The following is a 15,259-nucleotide window of genomic DNA, read 5'->3' as shown; positions in this document are numbered from 1 at the left end:
ATTTAGAGGGCCACTTTTTTTTAGTGACATGATTTTATTTTATGAAAGAATTAGTGAATGAGATGTATAGTATAGCTAGTCTTCAAATTGCTTGTTAATAGTGGCAGACCATGGGTCTCATTCTGTATATTAGTATGACACACGGGACTGCAATGTTGCCTCTGTGTTAATGGCTATATATTTATTTCAGATTTTAACTGACTATATGGCTATTTATTTTTTTTTGCTATGTATTTTTAATGGCTATATATTTGTTTCAAATTTTAACTGAAGCAATTTAAAAACAGATCTTTTTCCACCCCTCTATTTATATATTCAGATACCATATAAAGTTTAGTTCATGAAGAAAATACAACTCATTTCTTTTTATCTGAAACATATGCATGTTTTTGTCATGAACAATATACCAATCGTATCACATCGTGTAATGCTTTCTTATAATGGTTGTTCTATAAGGGAGCTTAGTTTTGAACATTAAAAATAGCAGGTTTCGCTTAAAACTAGTGGTTCTCAAGCTTTAGCATGTGTCAGAATCCCCTGGAGTGTTTCTTAAAACACAGATTGATTAACCTTTCTCCAGAATTTTGATTCAGTAGGGCTGGAGTGGAGCCTGAGAATTTGCATTTCTAACAAGTTTCAAGTCTGCTGCTGGTGCTATTGGTCGCTGGTACTGCGCTGTAGGAACCCTGCAGGACCAGGAATGTATTGGGATTATTTCATCGATAGCACCCATGTGTTATTTGGCTGCAAATTTGGCAGGCAGTCCACGTTTTAGTTATTTACTTCTCGATATTTTTAATAGAGGTTTGCAAATGCAGCAGGTAACCCTCAGGCAAACCCAGAAGGAAGCATTTTAAAGAGTAGCGGAAGGACAAGCAGATCTTAAGGTAAAACCCCAGTCGGATTATTGTTCTGTTCTTTCTTGTTTTTTGGTTTTTGTTGGATTTTAGCTTTCCTTTATTGTTTTCTGAAAATCTATTTGGTGTTGACTGTAATGAGAAGTTAACATGGCAGGCTTGCGGTTTATTTAAACTGCTTGGGTATGATTACCGAGAAGCTTCACAGTGTTTATTAGCCAACACAGATGTGTCAGGATTCAAAGAAGATTATCATCAGTGACTGTGACATTTTCTTAAAAAAAACTTCTTGGTTTTTGCTGTACTTATGAACTGCTTGCGGTTGGTCAAATGGCATTTGAAGGCCATGAATGTCCCATTGAAAGTGTTTTCTTGGGAGAAAGGACAGCAGAAACTTTGGTTTTGCCAGTTAGTAACTTTTGGAGGACCTAAAAGAAAATTAGTTATCATGTTACTGATCGTTGATAAAAACAGTCATTTTTGGCATCTTCTGCATCTAGTTTGAAAATCAAAAAAATAGTGGATGTGCTTGTAGTGGTCATTCAAAGAGCTCAGGAGTCCCACCTGACGTGCGGGATGGGAGTCAGAGGGCTCTCTCCAGACGCCGAGGGCCGGAAACTGTTGCTTTAAACCCAAGTTCCCTATAAGAGTCTAAATCTCTCCCAAGATTTCTGCAGATTTTCCAAAGGGTGTATGGGCTCAGAGCCCTGTCTGCTACTGGGTTCCAGCATCCCTGGCTACAGTCTCCACTCTGCACCGTGCTGACCTCACACTGACTCAGCCTCCTAACTAATTTCCGTTAAATATCCACTCAGCAAAACATTCCAGAGGAGACTTTCGTCCTGGGGACGAGTCACCCCAAGCATCACATGGTAGGCATCGCTATATTCAAAAGCCCCTCTCAGCCTTGCCCAAGCACAACCTGGGCAGCTATCTGTGGGGGATTTTATAGTTCTATGCATTTGTGCCCCAAAATGGTGATTAGACTAGAGAATTTCTAAGAACTTCCAACTCAAGAGAATTATAATTTATCTTTTTTAAAAAGGATCACAGAAACTTAAGTTTAGATTTTTGTAAATATTATTTCTGCAGACAATAAGACATCCATTAAACAATATTACTAATCCAAAAAGTTGGAGATGATTGCACCTGTAAGGTATTTCTTCACCTACCTGTAACTGAGTATGAATTTGGCTTGGAAGTAATGGTGTCACCTCTTTTTCCATCAGAGAGAAAGCTGTAGAAAAGTGTTTCTCAGACTTGGGTAGTGCAGAGACTCTTTTTAAAGGAAAGACAATCTCTTGAAACTGCAGTATATAATTAAATTGTTTTGATTATAATGTTACTTAAATATGTATAAAAGTAAAATAGGACTAAACTCCTTATGTTTACAGCCATTATACAACTATAAAACCAAACATCTTTACAAATTGAATACAAACAAAATAGCAAAACCATTACATTCAAATGAACACCATTAATTTAATGTGGCTAATCATGTTTTTTAAAATCTAAAGTTGTGCACAAATCGTGAATATGGTGGTGGCTGCTCCATGGCAGGTTCATTTGAGTTTGTTTGCCTCCCCCACCAGCCAAGCGTTGACTCAATTCTCCCCTCACTTTTCTCAGTGAGATTTCTGCAGCTCTTATGCATGTCCTTATCCAGACATTTGGCCTGTATGCCACATGTGTGCATGAAGTCCCGTTCGCTTCTATTATCGTTAACTTGAGACAGTAAAAGTAATGTTTCTTGGTGCCTTCATATTTGTAAACTTAAATTGAGACAGTGAAATAACACACTTATAAGATGATCTAGAATATGCTTCTATTAACTTTTTAAAAATTAATTCAAATGAAAAGATAAAACTTGAAACTCCTCAGAGAGTATTTCCTGTATGAAGAATATACCCAATAAAGAAACTCCTATCAACTGACTAAATTTCACCAAAATTTGCAATTGGTATCTGACGAACTTTACTATTCAAATTTTTGGATTCCATGGGAGTATAGGCAGTCAGTTGACAATCTGAAGCATAGCCTGCATCTGTTCTGGGATTTTCCTTGTTCAGTAAGAAAGCAATATCCTGAATTTCATTGTTTAATCATTTTGATTGATCTTATAGTCCGAAATATGGATCTGGTAGCCCCATATGGAAATAGCCAGCAACAATTTATTAAATAGTGTGATTTGATGTCAAAGTGGGACACTTTCTTACTTTCCACATATTATTTATAAAATGCTTTTTATAGGATAGCTTCATACCATGTCTAGAAATATTTCTATGCCTGTTTATTTGATTGACACGTGAACTCATCTGACTAGATGCTTTGGTCACAGTGCCGTTGTTACTACTATTTATTAATGTCCTTGGTAACATTTTGATTTTTCAAATTGGATCGATGCTAAAGAGAAGCGGACCCTACACTTCTGTTTTGTATGAATAATACAAAAAAATATTGGTGTACATATTTTACCCTACTTCAAACCGAAGACCTCAAATATTTAGCTATTGTAAATGATTCATAATCCTACATTTCTTTGACAAGAGTGCATTCCCTATTAGATTGTTGTAGCTTCAGTTGCTTAGAATACTTTAGGAGGCTGATACAGTGTTCTCTGAGTTCCGCATCTCTCCCTGAATGTGGAAGACGCTGCTAGTTGCCTACCTAATACCCAGTCTCCCCTTTTTCCTTACTTAAGAGAATCCCAATTTTGTTCAGGTTGGCAGTGTGCCAGCTAAAAATTTCAATTTCCCAGGCTCCCTTGCAGTAAGAGGTGACCATGTGACATCACTCTGACTAATGATTTAGAAGTGGACCTAGGATGGGACTTCCTGCAAAGCTAGTTTTTTCCTGATTAAAATGGAGCTGACAACTTCTTCCCTTTGCCATTTTTCCTTCTCTCCACCTGGAACTTGGATGGGTGCTCCAAGGTAGGGTTCATCTAACAATCCTGAGGAGGAAGAGGGAAGCAGCCTGGTCCCTTGAGCAGCTGTCCTAGGCCTGGTGAGCCCACTTTCTATTCTTTGTCACCTGTAAAACTGAGCCCCATACTTGTTTAAGTCACCTTCCATCAGGTTTCTGTTTCATGGAGCCAAATACCATTCTGAGTATGTGCACACAAGAGCCCAAGAGAATCATCATGTTTAGATCAAGATTGTCTACATATTGGAGAACTATCCCCTGGTCAAATCATTTCCACATAGTTTGTAAAATTAGTAATGGGCAGAATTCTCCAATGTTGCTCAATTAGCTCTTCTGTGTTTCATTTTGTTAAGCCTCTACTTAAAGAAATCTTATCAATCAAATGTCTGCTAGCATTCATCCGTGTTAACTCTGACATGCCACTATCTCCTGGCAACTCCTACCTCTACCAACAATCCTGCTATAAGTAGGAGGCAGTTGAGTGAACTGTCAGCATGAACTATAGAGCCACACTGCCTGGCTTTGCTTCTGGGCTCTTCTGCCATTAGCTGTGGAAACTCTATGCTTCATTTTCCTCATCAGTAAAATGGCCCTAATAATGGTACTTACCTCATTAGGCTTGGGGAGGACTAACTCTGTTAATATATATACAGCACTTAGCACTGTGCCTGGTCCATAGTAAGCACTATTTAAGTGTTTGATGTTGCTATTTTTAGTTAGGAAGTAGATGTTTACTCTCAGGAAAGCACAGCATCCCCACCTGGATACAGAAACAAGCAGGGAACAAACTTTAAAAGAATAAAGATAGATTTTATTGCTTATACTTAATATAGATTAAAAAAGTATAGGGATGCAACTCTGCTGATACACTTCATTCATTAAATAGCTTGGTCTCCATAAATCACATCATGTCAGGAACAGTGTCTCTTTAAATTAGGACTTAGTGAGTTCATTAGAAGGCATTCCAGATTGCCTTTACAGTATAAATATGTGGATTGAAAGTAAGTGTTGGATACCATACAATGGCTTATTTGAGAGTGAGTAGGGGACAGTGGTATATGAATGTGATCAGTGTCTGTCTGTCGTTTGACAGTTTGAAGCCCTTCATTTTGTACTTTCATGGAAATCTTTGAGGTTCTTCATGTTCTACTTTCATGAAATTCATGCTGATTCCAAGCTTGCAATGCTCCATGGAGGTACGGAGGCTGGACCTTGGCAAACCTTGTCTAAACATTTGACATTTCTATTTATATCAAGTTATCTCCTGGTGGGGCAGGCGGGCAGGCACCGTGATCTTACGAACTGTTCTAGAGCAGTGATTTTTTCACATTGTAGCCTGTGTACAAAGAACCTGAGGTGCTTCTCGCAAGTGCAGTTCTGTCGCGCTCTCCTCACAGATATTCTGATTCAGTAGATCTGGTTGGGGACTAACAGCCCACATTTTCAACAAGTACCTCAGTTGACTGTAATCTAACCAGTTTATCCACCCTTCGAAAACACTATTCTTGGACTAATGAAAAAACAAATTGGAACTCCAATATAATTTAATTTAGTAAGATCTGTTAACAGTGAAGCTGTGAAGTAATTTATAATTTCCATATTGGATACAGCTTTATCTTGGCATTCATAAATGTCCATTGTTACCTATGATTAAATAGTCATTTTATTTAAAAGGTCACCCTGCAGGTGTGATATTCATAAACTTTATCCAGTGTTTCTTGACACTTATCAAAAAGTTTCTTTTCATGTAGGTTATACAATTAATTTCAATTTAAAAGTTTAGTATGTTTGAATTCTAACAACGAAATGATGAAATGCTTGTCAATAATGTTTCTTATTTACTTGAGGACACCATGCAATTCATATTTTTATATCCAGATACCAGAATGTCTAGTTAAAAACTTCACAGAAAGACAGCTCTAATGGACATTTGCTGACTGTCACCACGCAATCATTTGCCACCAAGAGTGCATTGTCCTCAAATGTAATTGAAATAAAATAGGTACTGTGCTTCTATAAATCTAAATAGCAGGAAAATAGTAGGCTAGACTCCCCCAGCTTGTTGAGGACACCTTAATGGAAACATAAATACCATAATCATATGCTTTTTGCATGCATTTTACCACTAAAGAGAAAATGCCGATTTTAAAAGAAAAGACCCTTGTGAACTTGTTTTTTTGCCCATTAAAATGGAATCCAGTTGTGTCAAAAGGAAGTCTGGCAGACAGAACAAAACTGATTTTCTTAGATGCAGTTATTAAACATGTGCTCTTTTAAGAATCTTGGGTCATATAACAAAGTTGTATTTGCTACTCAAAAAGTCAAATACCATTTTTATGTTTACTTGATATTATTTATCTCTGCTTTTCTTGGAATGTGAGAAAGTAATTCTCAAAGGTGGTAAATGTTATTGTCATATGCGTTTTACATATGGGTGCCATTGCTAATTAACACGCTCTACCCTGGCCGCATCTCAGTGCCCTGAGCTCTTCATTTCTGGCCTTGGCTGGCTCCTTCTCCATTCACCTCAGCAAATGTTCTGAACTTTGTTGTTCTCTTCAACATGCGCCTCATCTCCAAACCTACAACCCAGCTACATCTGTGCCCAGGCTACTTCCCTCACCCCACTTGCTGAGGATCAGCTCTCCTTCCAGGCGGGCTCTGTGAACACTGCCGGATCCCACCCCAGCCCTGCCCGGAGCCTGCTCCGTCAGCCTCTCCTCTCAGCCCTTTTAGCCTGTGCCTCTCTGCCGGCACTTCCGTGGAGCCAGTAAACGTGCTCAAGTCTTTATCATGCTGTTTAAAAAACAAATCCTTTTTCACCCTCTAGCTATCTTCTGCCCTATTTTTCCTCTTCACTTCTAATCCAGACTTCTTGAAAGATTAATCTAGATTTGATATAGACTGTTGTATCTCCTTGGCCATATCTCGTTGACTCCGTGTGGTAGACAGAATAATGGCCCTCCAAACATGAACCCTAACCCCTGGAAACTGTGACTGTTAACTCACACAGCAAAAAGGACGTTGCAGAGCTGATCAAGTTAAGGATCTTAAAATGGGAAGATTTTCCTGGATTATCCAGGTGAGCCCCATGAAATATCAAGAGTGGCTTAGTGGTTAAGTGCACATGCTCCACTACCGGCGGCCCGGGTTTGGATCCCGGGCGCACACCGTCGCACTGCTTCTCCGGCCATGCTGAGGCTGCGTCCCACATACAGCAACTGGAAGGATGTGCAGCGATGACACACAACTATCTACTGGGGCTTTAGGGAAAAAAAGGAGGAGGATTGGCAATAGATGTTAGCTCAGAGCCGGTCTTCCTCAGCAAAAAGAGGAGGATTGGCATGGATGTTAGCTCAGGGCTGATCTTCCTCACAAAAAAAAAAGAAAAAGAAAAAAGTATCAAGAGTCTTCATAAGTGAAAGAGGGAGGCAGGAGAGTCAAGGTCAGGGAGAGATTGGAAGATGTTACACTGCTGGCTTTGAAGACAGGAAGGGGCTGTGAGCCAAGGAATGCAGGTGGCTTCTAGAAGCTGGAAAAGGCAAGGAAAGAGATTCTCCCCTAGAGCCTCCAGAAAGAATGCAGCCCTGTTGACACCTTGATTGTAGCCCAGTGAAACTCATTTCAGACTTCTGACCTCCAGAACTATCATAGAATAAATTTGTGCCACCTTGAGGCAACGTTTGTGGTAATTGGTCATAGCAGCCATGTGATTAGCTTCCCAATGGCATCCTAGGTTCCTGATGGGTAAACACTTCAGTTCTTTCCATTCTAGTCACTCTGTGGCATTCCTGAAACCCTGTTCTCTTAGTTTCTGTGTTTCTGCTGTCTCTTGCTTCCTCCTTCCTTTCTGACTATTCCTTAACTGACTTTTTAGAGGTTCTCTTCTGCTTGTCCCCTAATTTTGCATTCCCTAGGGAAATACCTCTGCACCACTACTCTTTCCTATATATTCTTTTGGTTAAAGTTTTAACCACCCCGCAGGTGATCTACACTGACCCAACCCTCTGCTCTAAGCCCCAGGCTCTTAGAGCTGGCCGCCAGCTGGGGACGCTGCTTTCTGCGTCTCTGAGGCACCTAGCCCAGCCTATCCAAAACAGAATTCATCGTTTTTCATTCCAAACCCCCTCTAGTTTCCTTGGCCTAATCTCAGAGAATGCTCTCACCACCCACACATCTACTCAAGCTGTTAGCCTTTCTTTTGCAGCCAGCCTACCTCCCCCAATATCAGCCAGTGATGAAGGCCTACCAATTTTACATTCTAAATAATTCCAAATCCTCTCTCCCCTTCTGTCCTGCTACACGTGGACACTCGAGTGGTCTCCCAACTCCTCTCTGCCTCTGGTCTTGTTCTCCTCAAATCCCTACTTCACCCAATACCTGGAGTTTTCTTTCTAAAATAAAAATCTGACCATCTCATTCCCTTGCTTAAAATTATTCTGTGGCTGTTTATCGTCTCCAAGATACAGTGTAAGCTCTCAGCATGGTGTCTGTGGGCCTCTGAGACCTCCTGTTTCAGCCTCGTCTCTGATTATATCAGATTATGTCATATTGGTTCATATCATACTTTCCTAATACAGGATCCGTCTAAAAGTATAAACCCAACTTCTAATACATGGGTGAGTTAAGTGGCTCTTTGGTGTCATATGTTCTGCAAATGTTAAATTTTGGTGAGTAAAAACAAGTAGTCACCATTCATTAAGCTATTCTAATATAGTTAGAGATGCAGCAATTAAATCAAAGGCAGAGGTGACATAAACAGCCCAACAAATGAAATCTGGGAAGTAATGAAGCCATAAATAAGGTCATGGCTAATTTTAAAGACTTCTTTTTTAATTCTTTTTGTTGATTAACATTGCCTGAAACCACAATTTGTTTGTAGAAGTAATGTGTAATAGGGGTTATTTATTTATATATTTATTTTAGCCTTAGAGGAAGTTTAAATATTCTGCAGAAATACGAGGATAAACAAAAACTATTTTAGACCTTGACAGTTAGCAGGCAAATAGTCCTCTAGCAGAGTGTGTTCGTTTTTGTTTCAATGTCTTTCCCTTTCAGGGCGCTGAACTTTTGGGTCTTTGATGATGAGCTGACCACACTGTGGCCAAAATCTCCTTGAGCTGCTTGGTATTTCACTTGATGTTAGCTTTCTAACAGAAGCTCCAAGATCCTGGGTGGGGCATTGAGACCTCAGACTGTCGAAATGCAGGTTGGCATGATAAATCATCTTTTTATTTCCACTCAACTGCCTGGTTCTCCTGTCCTTTAAATAGCCCAAACCTGTGCATTCAAGTGCCAATCTTATTGGTATTTAGTGGTCTTAGCTTGGTGTTATTTTTTTTCTTGCTCCTGCACAAGGATGGAATATCAATCAACTGTTAATATAAATTCATGAGGATTTATGTGGAGTCCTGTTGTGAGATGCATTTTCAACTTCTTGGGAGACTGGATCAAAACCTGAATCCCACATCCATTTTTAAATTAACTTCTCACATGTTCTAGAGCTTTTCCTTGGGCACTCCAAGCCCTCAGTGTGGATAACTATTTGATAATTCTCTACTTGTTGCTTCATTCTTTCTCCTTCCATTAGTTCCCCATTGGTTGATTTTCGGTAACTTTAGAAGAAACAGTAGTTGCTTAAAAAAGATACTTGTTGTCTTTTCCAATCAAGGAAGTGATTGGGAAATCCTTAGCTTCTTCCACTAAAATAGGTATGTGTATAGAAATGTGAAAATTCTAAACTTTCTGTATTGTTACAGAACAGAAAATGACTAGGTAATTTATATATTCTATTGATATGTAGTAATTATTTGAAAATGCATTTGAAATTTCATAAAAGGGACTCAGTAAATGTTTGTAGAGTGAATGAATGAATGTATATTAGTGCATATGTACATTTCTGTAAAACTCACAAATACTTTTAAAACTGCATTTTCTATATCAGTGTATGCCTTTCCTTATTAGTTCTACCCAATAGACTATACAGGGACTATATTGTTGAATCCTTAGGAATATAAAGTTTCAAAAATAGTTGTTCTCAAACAAAATACACTGGGGCCAGATAAGTGTCTCCAAGTGGTTCCTTTGGGCAAGGTGGCGGGGGGGTGGGTGGCTCTTCCAGCTTAAATTTTTTACAAATAAATTTACTATAAATTTAAAAATTAAACAGATATTATTGGACAACAAATTAACCTTAGCCTGAACTTGTGCTTCTTTATTTACCCTTGTTTTAACTGAAATTTCTGGTTACTAACCTCCAAGAGTGGCCTGGTTAACCTTCTCAGGGGTAAAACTAGACTGATCCTGGAGCAAATCAAAGAGCAAAGGCCACTGAACCCAACTCATAACAAAAGCTCAGACTATCCAAATGAGACGAAGAATACTGCCATCAGGGTCTGGAGGATTTGCTGAGTGTGCGTGAATTTGGACTAGAACTTTGTGACTTGGAATTGATTGGTAATGTCAATCTGAATAGAAGATATAGTATAAAGTCTGAATTAGAGAATATGTTCAAAGATACTATACTTGGAACTTTAAAGTACTTCCAGCAACTCAGATGAAGGGCTAACAGTGTTTTGGTTAGCAAACCTTTATTTTTTAAACTTTACCATAGATTGTTTTTATTCTAATTTAGATGTAAATCAGATTTGCTTAAATGTTGTTCCGATGAGACTCATTTGTTGATTCCAACACCACTGGAATAGAAAATGATTATTCTAAATGCCCTTCAAATAAGTCCTGCTAAGTCTCATTTCTACTATAAATTTGATTAGGAAAAAAAGCAATTTAGCAGTGAAAAGAAAAATTCCTTTATAGATTTTCATAAGTTGTAAATAGTGGTGTTAAAATAGTTATATCAACCCACCTAAGAAAAATACTGCTATAGTTTCATGTAATTCTGGAATTTCAAAAATAAAAGTATAACGTTGTCTTCTATGAAGGAAAATATGATTTAAAAGAAAAGTTAGCCGTTCCAGAACTCACTGATTATCATGACTTGAAAACAATTCCCTCCAAATAAATCTTCATAACAACCAAATAACATATCTTTTGCCTCTCTTTTCTGGTCTCTGCTTTGATACTTTCAGGATCATTTAATGCCAGGTACAAAGTTCAAAAAGCAATATTTGCTTAGTCTTTTGAAAGTTACCTAATAAATTGACCTGCATCAGGCACTTAGGGGGAGAAGTAGTCAAGTAAAATTTAACTCCACGTTTGTTTTAAATTCTAATGTTACCTAGAATTCTTAAAGAAGGTCGGAGGAGGGGATAAGTAGGATGCAGATGGAAATGGGGAGTGGGGAGGGGGCATGGGTAGTAGTTGAACAAGTTATGGACACAGCTCCATGGAGTACCGTGAAATTACTGGTTATTGTGAATTTGGACACTTATGGTGATTTTCCTGGCAGATGGCAGTTCCTGTCTTGAGAAATGAAGATTTTCTCTAAAGTTCACAAAGTTAGCATGTGGTCTGTGGGGGAAAGAGGGAGGACCTAGAAAAATGACTTAAATTTTATATAGTCATAATTCTGGTGCAGAAGAGTTTTGTTTTTGTTTTCGCAAACTACGTTTAGCATACCTTAGGGAAAAATCACCTGCTTTGTAACAGAAACTAAAGTCGAGGATAAATACTTATTTCTAATTGTGTTTTTCTTCTGTTTCCTTCTTTCCTTTAGTCTGTATGTTTAAGTTTTGTGAAATATTCAAGGGCTTGAATTCTTTGAACAAGCCCAAAGTTCTTGCACACATTCATCCTCCAGCCTCTATGGCTGTCCATTCACCTCCCCAATGGTTATTTGGTGGCTCTTGTGTGCCAAGAATGATGGAAGGTGGCTGGGATACAGGAATGAGCGAGACCTGATTCACCTCCCCAGTTCCTCTCACTGGATGCCACGTGACAGATCACACACAATATGTTGTACACAGAGTGATAGGAATTAAATAGGATGCTAAGGCGATAGACTCAGGTGGGGAAGGAGGGGCTTCTAAGAGGTAGTGTGCTGGAGCTGCGTCCTAAATGGGTCAGAGCTATACTATATATGTGAGTATGTGTGTGTGTATATATAAGTATATATAAAGTGACCTAGTTTTGACTGACAGTGCAGACTAGTTAAGGTGCTAGGTTTATATACTCCTGATAAATATTAAATATGGTCAACACTTTACTATGTAAATTTCTTAATGCCTCCTGCCCCTGAAAACCACTGGCAGAACTGTTGTCACTTTTCTCCCTGAGTGGTCTGATGCTTTGAAAAGTTTTATGGGATTTCAGCAAGTAAGGCTTGCTCAGCCTCTAGGGCTCTTGGTGCCTTGAAGCCTCAGGTAGGTGGGGCACTGAGGTCTACAGGATAATGAGGTAGAGCCTGGGCAGGAAGAGATGCTGCAGACCCAGTTAGGCAGCATCCAGGGGTTTCTACATGGACAGGTCCAGAATTCAGGTGCCATGAGGGACAGCTGTGCTTGGCGATATTGACCTTATGGATCATTTCCAAAGTAGGTCTGTGAGAATAGTCATGTCTTTAGTACAGTATCACTTTAAGCCTTTGAGGAACTGGACATTCTTGTTTTGACCATTCATGGCTGTGAATGACTTGTGATTTGCAGTGCTGCTTGGGCCTGCAGGCTTCGCTGGAGCATCAGGGGAGATGGAACTACATTAGTCAGTTTCATATCAGTTGTGCACCTTCTAGAGACACAAACTACCTTACTAGCCTAGTTCAGAAACACTGAGAGATCACATAAAGTCATGATTTAGTCAACATCTTCCTTTTAATATTATTTCTAAGGAATTTTATATGCATCTGGGAGAGTCCCATTAATCCCTCTTTGTAATGGATGAATCCAAAATTACCACCCCAGTTTCTTTTAAAGAGCAACACATCTTTGAATCATTTTGGTTTTTCTATAAGATTTCCAGCTTTTTTACTAGATCAAGGTGAACTGGATGGAGTTGTAATGTGACCCTTGCTGACGGAGGGGTTCGCAATGTCCAACAATCCGTCCTCCTTACAACAGAAAGCAGCAGGTGGTTGAGTTTTCAAAGGGCAGGTGGTGCTGATTGTCTACTGGGACTTGCTTTACAACTATTGCATGAGAGCATCACTGCCCCACTTTTGCATCTAGTACATCCTTGAAAATGTTGAAAAGTCAAATGACTGCCAATGCCACACGCATGTATGTACCCAGGGGTTGGATGAAATTGTGTTCCTAGAGAGATGGGAAGTCGTGGTAAAATCAGCTATGACATTTCCTCCAGGCACTGGTGATAAACTCCACTGTGTTGGGAGGGCCTAGCACTGAGGCAGACACAGCAACGGCCCCTGCCATCTCTGCATCACTGCAGGGACAGGCGTGTAGAGCCAGGCACCACCCTTTCTCCTAGACTGATGTCTCTCTTGACTGTTTTCTGGGCTCTGTCTCATGCTTTCCCATGGCCACCAGGGTGAGTTTTCCTGCGTGGCTTCCTGCTTGAAACCCTTCACTGCTCACAGTGGGAAGATGATTAGTCAGGGAGAGGAAGATGGGCCAGCTGAAAACAAGTTGGTTGGCACTCTAGGCAAATTCTGGGGCATCACAGGAGCCTCAGCCCTTGGGCAGGAATGAGTCACAGGGGCTTCTACATGGAATGCCACACTCCCAGGAGCACTCACTTGCAAAGCGGGGGCCTCTGAGGGGGCTGCTGGTGGGGACAGGCAGCACCACCAGCAGTGACTGAAGTTAGTTGATCTGAGGAAATCCAAATAAATTAAAATCACAGCTCTCTCTCCTCCTTCTCTGCACTCCCTAACTACCTTCTCTGCTTTATTTTTCTCACTAGAGCTAATGAAATTATGATATGACATAGTCACAGCTTCAAAATTTTGTTTATCATTCATCTCTAACAACTAGAATGAAATTCCATTTTACGGTAGGAGTCTTATCTGTTTTGTTCATGGCTAATTCCAAGGTCTGGCATATAGGCATTCAAATATGTTCAATAAATGAACGAATGAATAAACCAGCCCCTCCTCAGCGCGGCAAAGGCAGTTTATGGGGCGTAGCATACGATGAGGAAAATTGGAAGCTGTATTTGACTAGAGAGGGCCTGCTTTAGGAAAAAATATGGACTTTCTATCAGCAAAATGTAGTTAAACATTTTTTTTTTTCTGAGGAAGATTCATCCTGAGCTAACATCTGTGCCTGTCTTCCTCTGTTTTATATGTGGGTTGTTGCCTCAGCATGGCCAGCGAGTTGTGTAGGTCTGCACCTGGGATCCAAACTGATGAACCCCAGGCCACCAAAGTGGAGCAAGCTGAACCTAACCACTACACCTGGGGGCTGGCCCCTACTTAAACATTTTAATGGTTAAAATCCCTTTTGCTTATTAATGTTAAATACACAATTCCTTTTTTTCATTCTTCCTCCCCAGTCTTTATTTAAATAAGGTATTTTATTTTTGTTTTTTCAATTGAAGTACAATTGACATATAACATTGTGTAAGTTTAAGGTGTACAGCTTGTTGATTGATACATTTATATACTGCAATATGATTAAACACCATAGCATTAGCAAACACCTCTACGGTTATATAATTATCATTTCTTTTTTTTACACAGTTTTATTGAGATATAATTCACATATTATACAATGCACCCATTTAAATTGTACAGTTCAGTGGCTTTTAATATATTCACAATTTGCTTATCTGTCACAACAATTATGGAGCACTTTCATTATCCTCAAAAGAAATCCTGCTCCCCCTTATCTGTCACTGCTCCTCCCCAGTCACCTCTCCAAGTTGTCCCCCACCTCCCAGCCCCACCTACCCCACCCCACCCCCCGCAGCCCTAGGCAACAACTAATCTACTTTCTGTTTCTATAGATGTGCCTATTCTGGACGTTTCCTATGAAATGTAAATCCATAGTTCTTATAGGTTTCCTAGAGCTTATGTAGTTTTGAGAGAGAGATGATGTGGTACGATGCTATACAATATGATATACTAAGAGAAGATATGCTATCAGTATTGTTAGCACAGGCCCTGGGCCAATCTGAGTTCCCATCCTGGCTCTGCCACTTAACCTTCTGTGCCTCCCTTCTTGTGTCTGTTACGTGGGGATAACAGTACTCACCTGATTGGGGTTTTTGGTGAGGATTGAGTGAATGACTACAGGTAAGTACTGCCAGGGACGTAGGAAGAGTCTAGTAAGTATTAATTACTATTATTATTATGCCACTACCACCACCACCACCATTACCGTCAGCAGCAGCATCTCAATTCTTGAGTTCTAAGGACATTTAGAAGCTAAAAAGTTTGCTGCATAAATTGTTTTGGCGTGAGTGTGATATATGATGATTCTGTATTTTTTAGCACCTTTTGTCTGTAAAAACTTATTTAGGTTTCTCAACTTTTTATTTTGTTGCTGCAATTGCTGTCTGCAGCTTTTTACATTATATACTGGCGCTAAAATGTGCATTGCTGCGAACGTTTGATTAATTTG

General features: G+C 39.6%; 1 protein-coding gene across 15 annotated transcripts in view; it reads left to right on the top strand.

Moving 5' to 3' along the window:
* PARD3 (par-3 family cell polarity regulator) overlaps positions 1-15,259 on the top strand; it is a 624,264-nt gene that overhangs the window by 479,736 nt on the left and 129,269 nt on the right. Inside the window, exon 23 of one of the 15 annotated variants that reach the window (XM_058532764.1) lies at positions 803-872. The exons of the other annotated variants lie outside the window; for them this stretch is intronic. Within the exon in view, the coding sequence (XP_058388747.1) occupies positions 803-857 (55 nt within the window). The 3' untranslated portion in view covers positions 858-872. Of the gene's footprint in view, positions 1-802; positions 873-15,259 lie in introns of those variants that run through there. 15 annotated transcript variants of the gene reach the window in all.

This window comes from Diceros bicornis, chromosome 36 (genome assembly GCF_020826845.1).
Source record: "Diceros bicornis minor isolate mBicDic1 chromosome 36, mDicBic1.mat.cur, whole genome shotgun sequence".
Taxonomy (NCBI): Eukaryota; Metazoa; Chordata; class Mammalia; order Perissodactyla; family Rhinocerotidae; genus Diceros; species Diceros bicornis.
Note: the sequence above shows the minus strand (reverse complement) of the source record. Positions and strands in the feature narration are given on the sequence as shown.